This window comes from Saimiri boliviensis, chromosome 14, assembly GCF_048565385.1.
Source record: "Saimiri boliviensis isolate mSaiBol1 chromosome 14, mSaiBol1.pri, whole genome shotgun sequence".
NCBI classification, from domain to species: domain Eukaryota; kingdom Metazoa; phylum Chordata; class Mammalia; order Primates; family Cebidae; genus Saimiri; species Saimiri boliviensis.
This window is the reverse complement of record NC_133462.1, coordinates 8,359,946-8,378,486: the sequence shown is the minus strand read 5'-3', so window position 1 is coordinate 8,378,486 and position 18,541 is coordinate 8,359,946. Positions and strand designations below refer to the sequence as shown.

General features: G+C 57.3%; 2 protein-coding genes across 5 annotated transcripts; both read left to right on the top strand.

Annotated features, from left to right (window-relative positions):
- Nucleotides 1-3,225: 3,225 nt before the first annotated feature.
- On the top strand, nucleotides 3,226-15,748 carry PRMT1 (protein arginine methyltransferase 1). Of its 4 annotated transcripts, XM_003940368.4 has the most exons (11): nucleotides 3,226-3,331; nucleotides 5,574-5,627; nucleotides 6,172-6,273; nucleotides 8,314-8,469; nucleotides 8,617-8,680; nucleotides 11,589-11,731; nucleotides 12,162-12,249; nucleotides 12,332-12,447; nucleotides 13,518-13,668; nucleotides 13,999-14,120; nucleotides 15,470-15,748. In XM_003940368.4, exons 1-11 carry the CDS (start codon nucleotides 3,296-3,298, stop codon nucleotides 15,551-15,553), a joined length of 1,116 nt encoding a protein of 371 aa, XP_003940417.1. In that variant the 5' UTR covers nucleotides 3,226-3,295; the 3' UTR covers nucleotides 15,554-15,748. The 4 variants fall into 4 exon arrangements, with proteins under 4 accessions (XP_003940417.1, XP_003940416.1, XP_074242167.1 ...); XM_003940367.4 differs by lacking the exon at nucleotides 5,574-5,627 and having other exon boundaries at nucleotides 3,227-3,331; XM_074386066.1 differs by lacking the exons at nucleotides 3,226-3,331; nucleotides 5,574-5,627 and adding an exon at nucleotides 5,839-5,938.
- A 98-nt stretch (nucleotides 15,749-15,846) lies between these two features.
- Nucleotides 15,847-18,540, top strand: ADM5 (adrenomedullin 5 (putative)). The gene is given in 3 exon segments (XM_003940474.4): nucleotides 15,847-17,121; nucleotides 17,331-17,430; nucleotides 17,433-18,540. Coding segments are annotated over 3 exon segments (654 nt in total). The 5' UTR covers nucleotides 15,847-17,047; the 3' UTR covers nucleotides 17,913-18,540.
- Nucleotide 18,541: the final 1 nt, after the last annotated feature.

Here is an 18,541-nt window from a genome sequence, read left to right as displayed (position 1 = left end):
ATCCCAGCTACTCAGGAGGCTGAGGCAGGAGAATTGCCTGAACCCAGGAGGCGGAGGTTGCGGTGAGCCGAGATCGCGCCATTGCACTCCACCCTGGATAACAAGAGCGAAACTCCGTCTCAAAAAAAAAAAAAAAAAAGAATTTTTGTGGGAGGCCAATGCGGGTGGATCACTTGAGGTCAGGAGTTTTAGACCAGTTTGGTCAACGTAGCAAAACCCTGTCTCTACTAAAAATACAAAAATTAGCTGGGCATGGTGGTGAGTGCCCGTAATCCCAGCTACTGGGGAGGCTGAGGCACCAGACTCACTTGAACCCAAGAGGTAGAGATTGCAGTTAGCCGAGATCATGCCACTGCACTCCAGCATGGGCAATAGAGCAAGACTCCATTTCAAAAACAAAATTGTAGAAATGGGGTCTCACTATGTTGCCCAGGCTGGTCTACCCCTCCTGGGCTCAAGTGATCCTCCCATGTTGGCCTCCCGAAGTGCTGGGATCACAGACATGAGTCACTGTGCCTGGCCGTGACTCATTTTTAAAAAAATTATTATAAAAAATAATTTAAAAAAAGACAGAGTCACTTTGTCTCTCTTTTTTTAATTATTATTATTTATTTTATTTTATTTTATTTTGAGACGGAGTTTCGCTCTTTTTACCCAGGCTGGAGTGCAATGGCCCAATCTCGGCTCACGGCAACCTCCGCTTCTTGGGTTCAGGCAATTCTCCTGCCTCAGCCTCCTGAGTAGCTGGGATTACAGGCACGCACCACCATGCCCAGCTAATTTTTTTTTTTTTTTTTGTATTTTTAGTAGAGACGGGGTTTCACCATGTTGACCAGGACGGTCTCGATCTCTTGACCTCATGATCCGCCCGCCTCGGCCTCCCAAAGTGCTGGGATTACAGGCTTGAGCCACCGCGCCCGGCCTATTTTATTTTATTTTATTTTTGAGACGGAGTTTCACTCTTGTTACCCAGGCAGGAGTGCAATGGCGCGATCTCGGCTCACCGCAACCTCCGCCTCCTGGGTTCAGGCAATTCTCCTGCCTCAGCCTCCTGAGTAGCTGGGATTACAGGCATGTGCCACCATGCCCAGCTAATTTTTTGTATTTTTAGTAGAGACGGGGTTTCACCATGTTGACCAGGATGGTCTCGATCTCTCAACCTCGTGATCTACCCGCCTCAGCCTCCCAAAGTGCTGGGATTACAGGCTTGAGCCACCGTGCCCGGCCTATTTTATTTTTTTGAGACGGAGTTTCACTCTTGTTACCCAGGCTGGAGTGTTATGGCGCGATCTCGGCTCACCGCAACTTCTGCCTCCTGGGTTCAAGCAATTTTCCTGCCTCAGCCTCCTGAATAGCTGGGATTACAGGCACGCGCCACCATGCCCAGCTAATGTTTTGTATTTTTAGTAGAGACGGGGTTTCACCATGTTGACCAGGATGGTCTCGATCTCTCGACCTCGTGATCCACCCGCCTCGGCCTCCCAAAGTGCTGGGATTACAGGCGTGAGCCACCGCACCCGGCCGGTGCCACGTTTTTCAATTTTTAAAAATAATTATTTTATGAGACAGAATATTACTCTGTTGCCCAGGCTGGAGCGCAATGGCATGATCTCGGCTCACTGCAACCTCTGCCTCCTGGATTCAAGCGATTCTCCTGCCTCAGCCTCCTCAATAGATGGGATTAGAGGCGTGCGCCACCACTCTTTGCTAATTTTTGTGTTTTTAATAGAGACGGAGTTTCACTATGTTGCCCAGGTTGGTCTTGAACACCTTCTCTCAAGTCATCCTCTCGCCTGGGCCTTCCAAAGTGCCAGGATTACAGGCGAGAGCCACCGCGTCCGAAACCTATTGAAAATTTTGAAGTCTCAGGCGTTTGCCAGCGGCACATCAGGGAGTACAGCCTGCGCCGAGACCCAGAGATCAAAGAGCAAGTTCATTTCGGGGTTGGAGAAAGGTGTGCTCGGAGGGAAGTAGAGGGATTGCAGAGAGCAGTGGCAGGATCCACGCTTTCGGCCCTTTGCATTCAGCTTCATTCAGCTAGGAACCTTTTCTGCAGATCAAGGAAAGCTTCCCGGAGGAGGTGATGTCTAAACTGCGCCCTAATTGACGTTGAGAACCTGGCCAAAGAGAGGTGGGAGTTCCTGGCAGCGGTAGGGACTTGGCAACAACCAAGTGTCTCGAGCGGGGTCAATGAGCTTTAAAAACTGGGAATGGGCCTGGTGTGGTGGCTCACGCCTCTAATCCCAGCATTTTGGGAGGCCGAGGCGGGTGGATCACGAGGTCAGTTCAAGACAAGCCTGGCCAAGACAGTGAAAGCCCGTCTCTACTGAAAATACAAAAATTAGCCGGGCGTGGTGGCACGCGCCTGTAGTCCCAGCTGCTCGGGAGGCTCAGGCAGGAGAATCGCTTGAACCTGGGAGGCGGAAACAGCAGTGAGCCGAGATCGCGCCACTGCACCCCAGCCTGAGCGACAGAGCAAGAGTCCATCTCAAAAAAAAAAAACGAAAAACAAAAACCAAACTTGGAATGATTATGACAAGGGCTAGGATTTAAGGATTTAATGTGTTGAGGCGGACACCTATTCCTCACTTGCTTAGGGACCCCAGACAGGCCCTTCCTCTCTCTGGGCCTCTCAGTGATTCAGTTTTTTCTCCCCAGGTAATGGGCACAAGCCACCTTTTTCCTCCAGACTCTCCCAGGCCTGGGAAAATCCACCTAGTGGACCAGGAGTGAGAGTTCCTTTGAGCCAATCGCCGGTGCCTGAAACCCCGCCTCCTTCCCTACCCGTGAGCCAATCGTCGTGTTCTCCTTGAGGCCGGCCGCTTGGCGAGGGTAGGCCAAAGGCCGCATGACGTCGCGTCACGATAAACCAATGGGAGCGATGAGGAGGCGGGTTGTTCTCGTGATTGACAGGCATTTCGAGACGCCCCTTTAGCGCGGGGCTCGCCGGGAAGCTTTGAGGCGGTGCTAGGGGTAAAGGGATGGGCATTGATGTAGACTTTGCCCAATCACCAGTCGCGCTTTTTGCAATAGACGGGCAGTTTTCCCCATCCCAGGTCGACTTGAGGGGGCGGGACTCTGGGCGCCAGAGTTGGCAAACCCCTGACCTATGATGGACGTCTTCTCTAGCCAATTGCTAGACGGTATTTTCAGACGGGCTGCTTCCTTTACCAATGAAATCTTCCGACGGGGTCGCGGTAGGCGGGCCCTAGACCTTCTGGTATAAGGCGGTCCCGGGGGAGTGAGGAGAAAGGGGGGGTCTTGGCGGCCGGAGGAGGAGTAGGTGCGGGTGAAGATGGCGGCAGCCGAGGCCGCGAACTGCATCATGGAGGTGAGCGCTTGGAGCGCCGCCTTGGGCTAGGGGCGGCTTTGGGTCGGTGTTTCACAGCTCTGTGGTGGGGAAAGGGCTCTAAGTCGGCGACAGGAGGTTAGAGGTCGCCCGCCGCACACGGGGTCACCCCATGCTCCGCATCCGGGGATATCGTTTTAAGTGGCGGTTTCCTAGTTTTCAAGGGCCTTTGGCATCCGACCTAGCGGAGGGTCTCATCCCCCCTCCCACGTGGAGGAGGGCTGGGGGCGCTTCCGGCCAGGCCCCCACGTGGCCGCGGCGCGGTGGGTGGGGAGGGGGTGTGCCGAGTCCGGTGGCCGGGCGGGCTCCACGTGCGGGACAAAGGCCCCGCCCCCGGCCGGGGAGGGGCGCCCGGGGGGGCGGGGAGGGGGTCCGACCCTCCCTCTGAGGCCACCAACTCTCCTCCCCGGGGACGCGGGCACATGCCTTGGGGTGGGATCGATCTGGGGCCCTCCACGATTTAGGGAGTCTCTGGGGAGGGCCAGTGTTTCTCAGCCCTTTACAACCTCCTTCCGAGCTCCGGGGACATCTGTTGGGACAGGGGCCCCGGTTTTGTGCGTTTTGGGTTAGGGACTGGAGGAAGACGAAGAATGGGGTCCCCCCGACCCCGTTTCCTGTCTCAGAATTATTACCCTAGCCCAGGGCTTTAGGAGTTGGGGGATGGGGCATGCCCCTGTGACCTCCCTCTGGGTGGTGGTGGGGCATCTAGGTGGAGATTTTCCCATTAATAGGCGCCGTGCACCCCCTTGTGGCCATTTCTGGGTGTGTGGGAGGGACATCTTTTTCATGGGGCGTGTCCCGAAGCCCACCTACCGTCAAATTTCTTCCGGGCGGGGGAGGGAGGAGGGTATGTCTGCTGGGAATGAGTTGTGGTGGGAAATACGTAGGCTGAGAGCTTTATCCTCTCCTGGAGCCCTTTATCTCCCCTGGGCCTTTGTGAGGGCGGGAGAGGACCCCCCATGGGGTCCTGAACCCCGGGATCCTGAGGCTGGGTGCCTGAAAAGGTTTCTAGTGAGGTTTGGTTCTCTTGCAGCCATGTGGGGGAGGTTTCCGTCTTTCGTTTCAAGCCCTCTTGGGCTAGGATTGTCTGGCGGTAGTTTTCAGCGTTATTGAGAAATAGGCCCCCGCGGGAAAACCCCCCAGTGCCTTTCTTCTTATAGGCATCCCTGCTGGCTTGGGAGAGCTGGGGGGAGGGTGCTTGCAGCCTAGTAGGTCATGGTCTGTGATGTGGCCCTTCTTGGAGACTTGGAAAGTGGTCACATCTGGAAGAGATGTAATCTGATGGGCCTCTGTCCTTCGACCCCTTACCTATGGCACTGACTGGAGGGGCAGGTCAGCTCTCAGCTGTCAGGATGCAGCTCCCAGGGGTCACTGCTATGACTCCCCACCCCCTTGGCGGTCTCCGGCACCAGGGCTCTAAGGGTGGAGGAATTACCTTCCCCTGGGGTGGCCTCAGGCTTGGCCGCACCTGGGGGTCTTCAGGGCCTGGGATAGGTGTCTGAATGGAGGCGACGGGCTGACTCCCCAAGCCACTTTCTGGAGTCCTGTCGTTCTTAGAGGGTCCAGGAGCTGCCCATCATCCCTGGGACTCCACCTTCCAGGGCAGAGGGTTATAAGGGAGGGGATTGGTTCTCGCTAGTTTTGTTTGGAGGCTCCTGAGCCCAAGGCAGGAGCTGGGGACTGGGGTACTAGCTCTGGGGGAGTGGCTGTGGGTCACACCTCTTTTCTGGAATCCTCTCAGACAAGAGACTGGTTTACAGAGGTGGCAGATGCCCTGTGGGCATAGCCTGCCAGCCCCCCTCCCTCCTGCTATTCATGGCACCCTAGGATAGGGGTGTGTGTGTCAGGAAGTGTCACCTAATCTGGGGGAGATTATGTGATGAGGGGGAGCGACAGCTGGTGGTGGCCGGTGCCAATTTCCCTGGCCTGGATGGGGGAGGTGTGTGGTCAGCTGCCTGGCCAGAGAGGAGCAACGTTGGGGCGGGCCACCATCTCTCCAGCCACAGCTGGGGTCGGAGACCCTCTTTCTTCCCTCTCCCCTCACTTTTCCTACCCCTTCTTAAACACCCCACCTCATTAGTTGCCCCCTTTGCCACCACTCCCCACAAAGGAGAATTGCTGGAAACCCACCCACCCTACCTCCCGCCAGAGCCCAGGTCTCGCCGCCCAGCCCCCTGCAGCCACTCCTGGTAGCTAATCCTTTCTCCCTGTTACTCTCTCCTAGAATTTTGTAGCCACCTTGGCTAATGGGATGAGCCTCCAGCCGCCTCTTGAAGAAGTAAATATCCTTTTGTGAGACCCCTCCCCACCCCGACCTCCACATCAGTATATTTTGCCACACACTGGCCCTTTCTCGAGGTCTAATCATACCCGTCTTGCTTCAAACCAGTTGACCCCAGGCCCCCAGACACTTAGTAGCAACCCCTCCAGGTTCCCGGCCCTGCTGGCCTCCCCCGGTATCATGGCTACTTCCTTAACTCCACCTCCAGCCCCCCTTTGCCCTTCCCTGTGTCTGCCCCCGTTTTCCTTCCCCTCCCCTCCCCAGCTGTGGGCTGAGCTAGAGACGGGGGCAGAGAGACTGGAGATATGGTAGGCGTGGCTGAGGTATTGGGGTGCTCCCCTGGATGGTGCTCTGGGGGGGGGTCGTGGAAGTGGAAAATGGGGCTGTTAGGTTTTGGAGTTCCTGGGGGGGCTGTAGGGTTGTCATGGTATGATTTTGGGGGGTTCTATACTATTCTTCAGGGAAAAATAGGGACCTGGAGGTTTAAGAGGCCGTGGGGAGCCCCCAGATCTGACCCACGCTCCCATCGGCCCCCTCCCAGGTGTCCTGTGGCCAGCCGGAAAGCAGCGAGAAGCCCAATGCCGAGGACATGACGTCCAAAGATTACTACTTTGATTCCTATGCCCACTTCGGCATCCACGAGGTGAGTGGCTTCAGTCCCCGACGCCCCAGTCTCAAGGGGGTTAAATGGTGGGGCAGGGGGTTGGGGGGTGGGCATGGATCCTGTTTCCCTAGGCATGCGCTCTGCTTCCCTGGCAGCAGGCCACCCCTCTGCCCCTCTGCTGCGCACCCCCCAGGGTCGCCTCTCCAAGCCGTTGCCTTGGAGACCGAGGTGAGCCTGAAGCTCTGCAGGGGCCCCGCGCTGAAGGCTGGGGTGGGAACGCGCATGCCTGCCTGGGGCCTTAGCCAGAGGTCAGGCAGGGCCCGCTGGTCTCTGCCGCCCTCTAGTGACCGGCGGTAGGACTGCGCCCCAGCTGCTCCCCGCCTGACAGCTTCTGCACCCTTGAGATCTGACTGAAGACACGGAGACCCCAGAACGCAGCTGGGGTGGCATTCTAAGGAATTTTCTTTTCTCCCGAGGCCTTCTTCATAAAATTGTGGCAAAATATGCATAAAATTGCCATTTTAATTTTTTTTTTTTTTTTAAGGCGGGGTTTCACCATGTTGGTCAGGCTGTTCTTGAACTCCCAAACTCAGGTGATCCGCCCGCCTTGGCCTCCAAAGTGTTTGGATTACAGGCGTGAGCCACCACACCCGGCCACCATTTTTTAATTTTTAGAGACAGAGTCTCGCTCTGTCACCCACGGTCGAGTGCACATTACTGCAATCACAGCACGCTGCAGCCTTGACGTCCCACCTAAGGTGATGCCCCCACCTCAGCCTCCGGAGTAGCTGTGACCACAGTGGTGTGCCACCACGCCCAGCTGATTTTCTTATTTTTCTGTAGAGATACTCTTTCCTTGTTGCCCAGGCTGGTCTGAAACTCTTGGGGTCACGTGATCCTCCTGCTTTGGCCTCCTGAAGTGCTGGGGTTACAGGTGTGAGCCGCCGCCCCCGGCCTGAAGACTTTTAAATCCAGCGTTCACTGGTTCTTAGGTAGCAGTGGTCAAGTCTGGCTAAGATGGGAGTTTAGTCCATCTAATCTGATTTCTATTTATTTATTTATGGGTTTTTTTTTTTGTTGTTGTTGTTTTGAGATGGAGTCTCACTGTGTCACCCACATTGGAGTCCAGTGACTTGACCTTGGCTCACTGCAAACTTGACCTACTGAGTTGAAGCGATTCTCCTGCCTCAGCCTCCCCAGTAGCTGGGATTACAGGCACCCGCCATCATGCCGAGCTAATTTTGTATTTTTAGTAGAGGAGGGGTTTCTCCATGTTGGCCAGACTGGTCTCGAACTCCTGACTACAGGCGAGAGCCACTGCGCCCTGCCTATTTATTTTTGAGACGGAGTCTCGCTCTGTCACCCAGACTGGAATGCAGTGGCCAATCTGCCTCCTGGGTTGAAGTGATTTTCCTGCCTCAGCCTCCCGAGTACCTGGGACTACAGGCGCCTACCGCCATGCCTGGCTAATATTTATATTTTTAGTAGAGACCAGGTTTCACCATATTGGCCAGGATGGTCTTGAACTCCTGACCATGTGATCCGCCCGCCTTGGCCTCCCGAAGTGCTGGGATTACAGGCACCAAGTCCTGAGCCACCATGTCCGGCCCTAATCGAATTAGAGGAAACCAGCTGGGCACAGTGGCCCATGCCTGTTATCTCAGAACTTTGGAAGGCCCAGGCGGGTGGATCACCTGAGGTCAGGAGTTCGAGACCAGCCGGGTCAGCATGTTGAAACCCGTCTCTACTAAAAACACAAAAATTAGCTGGGCATGGTGGCACATGCCTATAATCCCAGCTACCCAGGAGGCTGAGGCAGAAGGATTGGTTGAACCCAGGAGGCGGGGGTTGCGGTGAGCCGAGATCGCAGCATTGCACTCCAGCCTGGGCAATGGAGCGAGACTTCGTCTCAAAGTATAAATAAATAAAAATAAATACATGATTAAGTAAAAAAGGGAAACTGAGGTGCATGGCAGGAAGCGAGAGGGCCAAGCTCTGGCCCTCCGAGCTGTGAGGACACCGTGTCCTCCAGCTGGGGACTCAGGGCCCTCACGGCGTCTCTGTGCCGTTCTTCTCCAGGAGATGCTGAAGGATGAGGTGCGCACCCTCACCTATCGCAACTCCATGTTTCACAATCGGCACCTCTTCAAGGACAAAGTGGTGCTGGACGTGGGTTCGGGCACGGGTATCCTCTGCATGTTCGCCGCCAAGGCTGGGGCCCGCAAGGTCATCGGGGTGAGTCTCCAGGGCGTCCAGAGGGGGCCGGGCCTGGGGAAGGGAAGGGGGCGCATTGGGGATGAGGGATTGGATGGAGGGGGTGGGGGTGGGGGCTGGGCAATGGGACTGAGAGGGTCTCACCTGCCCTTCTTCCTGGGCCCTCAGATCGAGTGTTCCAGTATCTCTGATTATGCCGTGAAGATCGTCAAAGCCAACAAGTTAGACCACGGTGAGCCCAGAAAGAGGATGGGTTTTCGGGAGTGGAGGAGGGTGATGCCCGCTTCCCCAGGGCTCTACGAGGAGCACTGGGGTCTATGGATGGCCACAGATTCAGTGGCTCCTCTCCCATGGGCTTCTGGGCTGCCGGCAGCCTGAGGATCAGAGTGTCAAAGTCGCAAGCTTAGCGCCTCAGTCGTAAAATTAGGGCAAGAAGCGCTCTCTAGTTTCTCGAATGAGTCATAGAGTCACGTGGTTGGTTGCTCAGGGCCCACAGTGAGAAGCAGCCCCTGTTTCCCAGCCGCCCTCCTCTGAGTTTAACCAACACTAACTTCAGAGAAGTCTGGACCTACAAGCACATACTTAAGTAAATACGTTTACATTTACGTGCATAATTTTCACGCCTGTAGCGTTTCCTACCAGGTTCGTGCCCTTGGCTTCTTTCACCTGCTTTCCAGGATGTTGAGACATCCACTCTTCCACGACCACCATCATAGGTATAGCCTCAGCCTTTTTTTTTTTTTTTTCTGAGACAGAGTTTTACTCTTGTTGTCTGTTTTTTTGTTTTTGTTTTTGTTTTTTTTTGAGACGGAATTTCGCTCTTGTTACCCAGGCTGGAGTGCAATGGCGCGATCTCGGCTCACCGCAACCTCTGCCTCCTGGGCTCAGGCAATTCTCCTGCCTCAGCCTCCTGAGTAGCTGGGATTATAGGCACGCACCACCATGCCCAGCTAATTTTTTGTATTTTTAGTAGAGACGGGGTTTCACCATGTTGACCAGGTTGGTCTCGATCTCTCGACCTTGTGATCCACCCGCCTCGGCCTCCCAAAGTGCTGGGATTACAGGCTTGAGCCACCGCGCCCGGCCTACTCTTGTTGTCTAGGCTGGAGTGCAATGGCGCGATCTCGGCTCACTGCAACCTCCACCTCCCGGGTTCAAGTGATTCCCCTCCCAAGTAGCTGGGATTATAGGCACGCACCACCACACCTGGCTAATTTTGCATTTTTAATAGAGACCGGGTTTCTCCATGTTGGCCAGGCTAGTCCTGATCTCCTGACCTCAAGTGATTCACCTGCCTCTGCCTCCCACAGTGCTGGGATTATAGGCATGAGCCCCCGCAGCAGCCCATCTCCCAGCCTTTTAAACCAGTTGTCTGTTGATGGGTGTTTAAGCTGCTCTGAGATTTTCTTTTCCTTTTCTGGGGGGAGGGGCCGAGGCTGGAATATGGTGGTGCAGTCACTGCTCACTGCAACCTCCCTGTCCTGAACTCGGGTCATCCTCCCGCCTCAGCCTTCTGAGTTACTGGGACTACAGGCACACGCCACCACACCCGGCTAACTTTTTTTTTTAAAATAGAGGTGGAGTTTCACCATGTCGCCCAGGTGAACCTCTGGGCTCAAGCGATCCTCACACCTTGGCCTTCTAAAGTGTTGGGCGTGAGCCGCTGTGCCCAGCCTGCTCTGAGACTTTCATCCCCTGCACATCATGTCATTTCATACACAAACTAGTATATTTGTGAGGTCAGTTTATAAAAGGTGACTGCTTGGGTCAAAAGGTTACTTAGTGGCCGAGCATGGTGGCTCATGCCTCTCACCCCTGCACTTCGGGAGGTTGAGGCTGGAGGACCCGCAGAGCCCAGGAGTTTGAGACCAGTCTTGAGTGAAATATGAGTTAGTAAGTTTGGTAGGTCTTGTCAAATTGCCTTTAAGTCCCCGCAGCTAGGTTGGTGGGGGTCAGGGAACTCGGGAATGTGGTAGATTTCCCTTTAGGAACTGAAGTGATGTTTTTTTTGAAATGGAGTTTCTGCTTTTTCATTCATGTATTAGCGTGTATCAGTACTTCATTCCTTTTTCTCTTAATTTCTTTATTTCCTGCTCTGCCTTTTCTTTCCTTTTTTGTTTGTTTGTTTTGTTTTGTTTGTTTTGTTTTGTTTTAGATGGAATTTCATTCTTATTGCCCAGGCTAGAGTTCAGTGGTGTGATTTCAGCTCACTGCAACCTCTGCCTCTCCGGTTCGGGTGATTATCCTGCCTCAGTCCTGGAGCAGCTGGGATTACAGGCACCTGCCACCACACCTGGTTAAATTTTTGTGTGTTTTTTTCGTAGAGAGAGGGCTTCACCATTTTGGCCAGGCTGGTCTTGAACTCCAACCTCAGGTGATCCATCCACCTTGGCCTTCCAAAGTGCTGGGATTGTAGGCGAGAGCCACCGGCATCATCCTTAAGTGACTTTTAAAAAGAGATTCTCATAATGGTCGCACAAATCCATTTGAAACCAGTTCCCTCTGTGATGTCATTTTCCTGGTAAATGCGTCTGCGAGCATCTCACCTAATAGATGATGGTGTTTTGAGAACATAACCACGCTGTTACTTATTATCTCAAGACCACCCAGTTGAATACAAAATTGTAACATTGCCTGATACCCAGCTCACATAAAATTTCTGCTCCTGCCTCAAAAATGTCCAGAGCGAGGTGTGAATTTTAAAACAGAGTTAGGCTAGGTGTGGTGGCTCAAGCCTGTAATCCCAGCACTTTGGGAGGCTGAGGTGGGCAGATCACAAGGTCAGGAGTTCGAGGCCATCCTGGCCAACATGGTAAAATCCCGTCTCTACAGAAAAATACAAAAAAAATTAGCCGGGTGTGGTGGCGCATGCCTGTAGTACCAGCTACTCAGGAGGCTGAGGCAGGGGAGTCTCTTGAACCCGGGCAGTGAAGGATGCCGTGAACCGAGATGGTGCCACTGCACTACAGCCTGGGCGACAGAAAGACTTTTTTTTTTTTTTTTTAAAAGATAAAAGATGGTTTGTGGTTTCCGCTCACTAAGTTCTCTGAACCCAGCGGGGTACCCAGGCTCAACCCCCCGGGGATGTGTAAGGGGCAGGCCTCCTGGGGACTGACGTGGCCACCCTTGTCCGCCTGCAGTGGTGACCATCATCAAGGGGAAGGTGGAGGAGGTGGAGCTCCCGGTGGAGAAGGTGGACATCATCATCAGCGAGTGGATGGGCTACTGCCTCTTCTATGAGTCCATGCTCAACACCGTGCTCTACGCACGAGACAAGTGGCTGGTGAGGCCCGCGGCGGGACGGGCGCAGCTCGCGTGGGCTGGGGTCCAGGCAGAAGACGAAAACCATGCTCGATTTTTCCCACAGTCGGGACTGTTGTGGGGGCTGGCTGCCAGGTGTTGGAGGCCACGGCCGGAGCCAGGTGTGACAGGCCCTGGATCTAGACGGTGGCAGGGAGATGGTGTGACCTTGCCTTTCCTCTCAGAGCAGCCAGGGAGGGGCTGAGGGTCCCCAGAGCCTCCGAGGGACAGGAGCTGCCTGAGATGTGCCTGAGAGTCGTCTGGCGGCTGGCCGTGTGGGAAATAGACCAGGGGGTGTGGGGGTGAGTGCAGCTGCATCACGAAGGTGGCTGAGACCAGGGCAGGAGGCCATGTCTCAAGGCAAAACTAGGGGCAGTGTTGCCAGGCCCCACCCTCACCCTGCCCCTCTACAGGCGCCCGACGGCCTCATCTTCCCAGACCGAGCTACGCTGTATGTGACGGCCATCGAGGACCGGCAATACAAAGACTACAAGATCCACTGTGAGTGCGCGCCCGGGAGCTGGCGGGTGGGGCCGCGGGTGGGCTGCTGCGGGCTCACCCCACTCCCTGCCTGCCTCCCCAGGGTGGGAGAATGTATATGGCTTCGACATGTCTTGCATCAAAGATGTGGCCATCAAGGAGCCCCTAGTGGACGTGGTGGACCCAAAACAGCTGGTCACCAACGCCTGCCTCATAAAGGTGAGGGGGTGGGCATGCCAGGTGCCGCCTACATTGAAACCAAAGAGAGGCCATCACCTGGCCCTGGCGCAGGGCTTTGGGGCCCAGAGTGTCGGCCTGAGGTCTCAGAGCCTGACCTGCCAGCCAGAGGGGTGCTAGAGGCCTGGAAAAGCCACTTTGTCCTTTAAATATCTTGGTGAGCGCTCCTGTGGGAGAGCCAGGCTTGGCACTTGGCATCCAGCGGCGAGGCAGGCTGGCCCTGCCTTCTCCGAAGCCGGCAGCTATAGCCCGATGAGACCTGTGCACGGGAGACCTGTGCACGGGAAGGCAGGACGCCAGGGCGGTGAGCAAGTGAACACGCACACGGGCCACTGCAGAGGAGCCGGTGGGGGGTGCGGGCAGGCTCTGAGATGCGCCTGTGGTCTCAGCTGCTCGGGAGGCTGGGCGGGAGGATCGCTTGGGCCTCAGTGAGCTGTGATCGCGTCACCACTCCAGCCTGGGCCACAGGGTTTTCTTCTTTACTTTTTTTACTTCTGAGACCTGGCGACAGCGAGTATTTGTCGAGCTGGGTGAAGCTGGGTGGCTGGCTGGGGGTTCCTGTCGGGGAGGAGGGAGCTGTTAAGCGGGGAAGGAGAGGCGACCGGAGGGGCAGGGACCCCACTGGGGCCACCCTCCGAGAGCCAGGGAGCTGGCGGCGCAGGGTTTGAGGTCGGCGTTTGGGCTGCCATTTGAAGTCACCACCTTGGTGGACTTGTCAAGGGGTTGGGGAGAGGGCAGAGTTGGGGACCTGCATTCCAGGAGGTCTGGCGGTGGGGTCAGGGCTGAGGGGGCTCTGGACAGAGGTAGGGTAGAGTACCAGGCTTGGGTGTGGGAGAGAAGGGAGCAAGGAATCCAGGCTTGAACCCAGCGGTTTGTTGGGAGCCAGACAGGCAGGAGGAGGAATGAATGAGGAGCCAAGGCTGGGCGCCTGTGCGGGAGGGCCAGCAGGAAGGGGACAGCGGGGTGACAGTCCCTCGGGGAGCCGAGGGAGGGAGGAGGGCGTGACGCGGGCTGGGGACACATCCCAGAGCTGGCTGCCTGCTGTCCTGCAGGAGGTGGACATCTACACTGTCAAGGTGGAAGACCTGACCTTCACTTCCCCGTTCTGCCTGCAAGTGAAGCGGAATGACTACGTGCACGCCCTGGTGGCCTACTTCAACATCGAGTTCACGCGCTGCCACAAGAGGACCGGCTTCTCCACCAGTGAGGCGGGGCGGGCAGGGCCGGGGCCGTCCCCGAGCCAGGGGCACCCACGTAGGGGAGCGGGGGACAGAAACGGGCAGAGCGCCATGCGGACACGCGTGTTCCAGCACAAACTCTGCCATGTAGCTGTCACGTGGCCTTGGGCCTCAGTTTCCCCGTCCACAGAAGGCTGACACAGTCCCCGTCTCCAAACCTCAGTGACGGGAAGTGACTCACGAACAGCACTCCCGTCAGCTGTCATGGGGGTGGGCGTTCCAGCAGAGGGAACGGGAGGCCAAGGCTGGGGTGGGGCCCGCAGGCTGAGGCTGGCTGACCTGGCGGCGCCCGCAGGCCCGGAGTCCCCGTACACGCACTGGAAACAGACGGTGTTCTACATGGAGGATTACCTGACCGTGAAGACGGGTGAGGAGATCTTCGGCACCATCGGCATGCGGCCCAACGCCAAGAACAACGTGAGGCTCCCGGGCGGGGATGGGGGCAGCGGGGGGCAGATGGGGGTGGGGGAGCGGGTGCCTCTGCCTGTTCCCAGGTCCCTGAGCCCCTCAGCCCAATGCCTGTCTACACAGCAGGATTTCTTGATCATTTCCTGGAAGCTGGGCCTGGGGACCCAGGCCAAACCCTTGCCCTCCTGGTGCTTCCACTCTAGACAAGGGGATCAGTGATAACGGAGCCGCCAGTTGAGGTGGCCTCTCAGGCTGGGAGCAGGGCAGACAGGTGTTGGCCTGGGTGGGCTTCAGGGCAAGAGGCAGACCCCAGCAGAGTGCACGGGGTTTCCTCGCCCAGCGTGAGGCCCGAGGAAGAAGGCAGCTTCTTGGTTTGTTTTCTGATCCCCTTTCTTTTCCCTCTTGAGCACCTGGCAGGAGCTGCCATCACCTAAGACCAGGGGGCTTTGTGGGGGAGCTGCGGGGGCTTCCAGGAGAGTGGGTCTAGGCAGAGGTCCAGTGTGGCATGTCTGAGCAGGCCGGAGGACGGAAGGCCTGGAACCTGGAGTCTCGGGGAGCGGTCTGGGCTAGAAGTGTGGGTCCCGGCCCCTGGGTGCGAGGCCAGGTGGCACTCAGGGCAGTCACAGAGTGTGGACCCCAGGACGCTCCTGAGCCCGTGACAGCAGCAATTCTCAACTGAGTGGGTTCACTGCCCCCACAGAGAACGTTTGTCACCATCTGTAGACACTTGTGGTTGTCACTTGGGAGAAGGGGTGCTCCTGGCATCTGGTGGGTAGGGACGGAGGGGGAGGTAAACCTCCTACATCCACACGACTGCCCCCTACAAAGACTCATGCGGCCCCCAAGGGACCGTGGTGCTAGCTGGGAAAGACACCGGAGAGGGAGGAGGCGGCCTCCGGACCGTCGGCAACAAGTCGTCTTCACGTGCTGGAGGGCGTGGGGGGTCTCCAGGAAGGCTGGGAGTAGAGTGGAGACAGCAGGCTGGACCATTTTGTTTCACCATAGCGTTTGCCTGAGGAGGAAGTGGGCTCGGGAAAGGTTTTCTTTTTTGTGAAAGAAGGAATCAGTCCATTGCTGATGGGAATCGTCTTGATGGGGAAACCCAAAGGCAAGGGACAGCAGCCGGGCTCTGTGTCGAGTGAGCCTGGTGGGCTTGAGGGTGTCCGTGTGGAGCTGTCGCTTGTCAGGGTCAGGTCAGCTGCTCGGGCGGGACCAGCAGTTGGGGTCTGCAGCATGGAGATGGGCAGGAAGCCGGAGTCCAGCTGGGTCTCGGGGAGGGCGCGTCGTCACGGGTCCCGTCTGCAGCCCCTGCCGCCACCTCCTGACGGGGTTCCGCCTTCACGCCCCCTCTCCCACAGCGGGACCTGGACTTCACCATCGACTTGGACTTCAAGGGCCAGCTGTGCGAGCTGTCCTGCTCCACCGACTACCGGATGCGCTGAGGCCTGGCTCTCCCCGCCCTGCACGGGCCCAGGGGCTGAGCGTTCCTAGGCGGTTTGGGGGCTCCCCTTTCCTCTCCCGAAGAAGAGGGTTTTAGGGGCCTGGGCCGGGGGGATGGGGAGGGTACATTGTGACTGTGTTTTTCATAACTTATGTTTTTATATGGTTGCATTTACTCCAATAAATCCTCAGCTGGGGTCTGGCTCTGCTTCCTGGGGGCAAAGTGGGTTGGGGTTCCGTTTGCAGGTGCTGAGGTGCCAGCCTGAGCAGTGGGGGACCGGCCTTGGCGCCTGCCGCTGGCTGCTGTTCTGTGGATCTGCGTTTTCCCCTCCCCCATATCTAGGCCTCTTGCTCCCCTTCCTTGGTCCCCTCTTGGGGTCCCTGCCCTCCACAGCTCTCTCTCAGGGTCTTCATCCAACTCTTTCATCCTCCTCCTGGGGCTGCACCCCCGCCCCCTGCGGAGTCCCGGAGCCTCCTGCCTGGCAGGGAATGGGGGTGGCTTTCCAGCACAGCTGCCCCTCAAGCTTCCCAGAACAGCCTGCCCACCTCCCCGCAGCGTTCACATTGTTCCTGTTCGGGACCCTCCGAAGCCAGCTAGGGCTGACTGTGCTCTGCCCTCAGCAGCCAGGGACACTTCGTGGGTTGGAGGTGTCTGCTGGGGAGGACAATTCTTCCGAGCTGTGTGGCCCTGCTTCCTGCCCTAGAATGGCTTGGGGCTTAGGATGGGGGAGTTGGGAGTGGCAGCTGTAAGGTGGGCGGGCCTGCCCATCCTCCAGAGGCGAAGACAAGGCCTCTCTGCGGCAGCCATGGTGTCTGTGCCCACCCTTCACTCTTGGGGGCTGGCCACGGGGTCCTGGGTCCCCCACGACACTGCACACGACCTGGTTGACCCAGGACCCCCTCCACGTTGACAGCCCTGGCTACACCTGCTTCAGTGCAACTGCAGCCCTCGGCCTTGCCTCTCCAGAGGGCACTGGGGGTCTCCCCTGCTCCACACCATCCGGGGGCGGCATCTGCGCTTGCCCTGCATTGCCTGCCCCCTGAGGTTCCAGGGTCTACTGTCTACTAAACGGCTTCCCGATGGGGTGAGAGTGAGGTTGCATCTACACGTGGAGCTAGCGATTCGCCGCCCTCACCCATTTTCGTGGAAGCCAGCTGCTTAGCTACCTGCGGGTGTCATCGGCCCCACCCTATTTCCCAGGCTTTAAAGGCAGCAAGTCTCCACAGGCCTCCCGGGGCATAGACAGCTCTGGTATGACCGGCACACCCCGTGAGGGCCCCGGAGCTACAGTGTGGGAGGCAGGGACCTGGGTTCAAATCCTGCCCCTCTGGCGTGGGACTGTCTCTTCTCAGATTTTTGGCCTCTATTCCCCGCCTGAGAAGTGGGGACCAGCCCAGTTTCCTTGCTCTAGAGCTGCACAGACGATCAGCCGGCACGGGAGCGGGGTGGGGTGGCTGCAACTCCAGAGTACAGATCCTGACCCGCCTTGCCCACGATGACTGCCCACATCCTCCTCCTGCTGTTGCTCCTCGCCTTCTTTGCCCAAGGGGACCCGGATTCTGCGGCCAGGTGAGAAAGGCCGGTGGCAGTCGGACAGGGCAGGAGGGAGACGGTAAAGGGCTCGCACACCCTCCCGGCCATGGTTTTCCTCCTCTGTGGAATGGGCAGGTGATCTGTAAGCGTGCCCCGCTGGTCTCGGAGTGCTAGGTGCCCACCTCCACCACGCCCCATCTCTCGATTCGGTTTGAACCCCGTTTTTTCCCACACTCCCTCTCCAGGCGGGGCCAGCACCAGGACGCCCTCCAGCACCGTGAGCATGTCTGGTCCCTGGGTGTACGCCGGACTCACCGCCTGCTGGAGATCATACACTGGATTCACTCTGCCTCTGCCAAGGAGCCCTCAGGGAAGTCCAGCCGCGAGCCCCAGGACCCCTACAGCTATGGGCGCCGGCGGCGGTGACGCAAGGCAGAAGCCTGGCCCAGGTCCCAGGACACCGGCCTACAGCCAGGGGGCCAGCAGAGTGCCCAGTTCGTTGGGTGACCTCAGGCACTGCTGGTCACCTCCCCGGCTTCGGTTTGCCTGTCTGTACATTGGCACTTCTACCCCACGTTTCTTCTCCCCTAACTCCAGCCCCTGAGATCGTCTTCCCCAGCCCCTCCCCAGGCTGTGACTGGGTTGGACCCAGGAGCACAAGGACCAGGCTGGACCAAGAACACTGTCGACCAGAGCTGAACAAACAAGCGTTCTGCGTTTCAGTCTCTGCTCCTCTGTACCTATTTCGTCCGCTCAGTCGGGGCTGGGTCTCTAATACACCCTTCTCTATTGTCTATGCTGCTTCTCCCTCACGGAAGTCCCACTGACTGTCTAACTTGAATCCAATCCGCTGTAGTGCCTCCTTTTTTTATTTTTCCTTTTTTTGAGGTGAAGTCTCTCTGTTGCCCAGGCTGGAGTGCAGTGGGAGGATCTTGGCTCACCACAACCTCCGCCTCCCCGGTTCCAGCGATTCTCCTGCCTCAGCCTCCTGAGTAGCTGGGACTACAGCTGCGTGCCACTGTGCCGGGCTAATTCTTGTGTTTTTAGTAGAGACGGGGTTTCACTATGTTGGCCAGGCTGGTCTTGAACTCCTGACCTCGTGATCCACCTGCCTCGGCCTCCCAAAGAGATGGGATTACAGGCGTGAGTTGCTGCGCCCGGGAGTGCCTCCTTCTTGCCAACTCAATCCATGCACTTTCTGTGGGCGGTTTTGGGGGGCCGTCCCGACCTCCAAACATCCCTCCTCCCTCCCTGGCGTGAAAGAGCTGAGATTTGCTCTGGCACCCTACGCGCTAGACATTAAGGATGCTCCCGGGGTGGGCTGCGACCTCCCAGCTGAGCCTTGTTCCCCCAAGAGACAGGAGAATAAGAGACAATGCGCTGAGTGGGGAGCCCAGGAACCCGGTTTCCGAACAAGCTGCACAGAATGCGAGCCGCCAAATGGTGGAGAATCTGG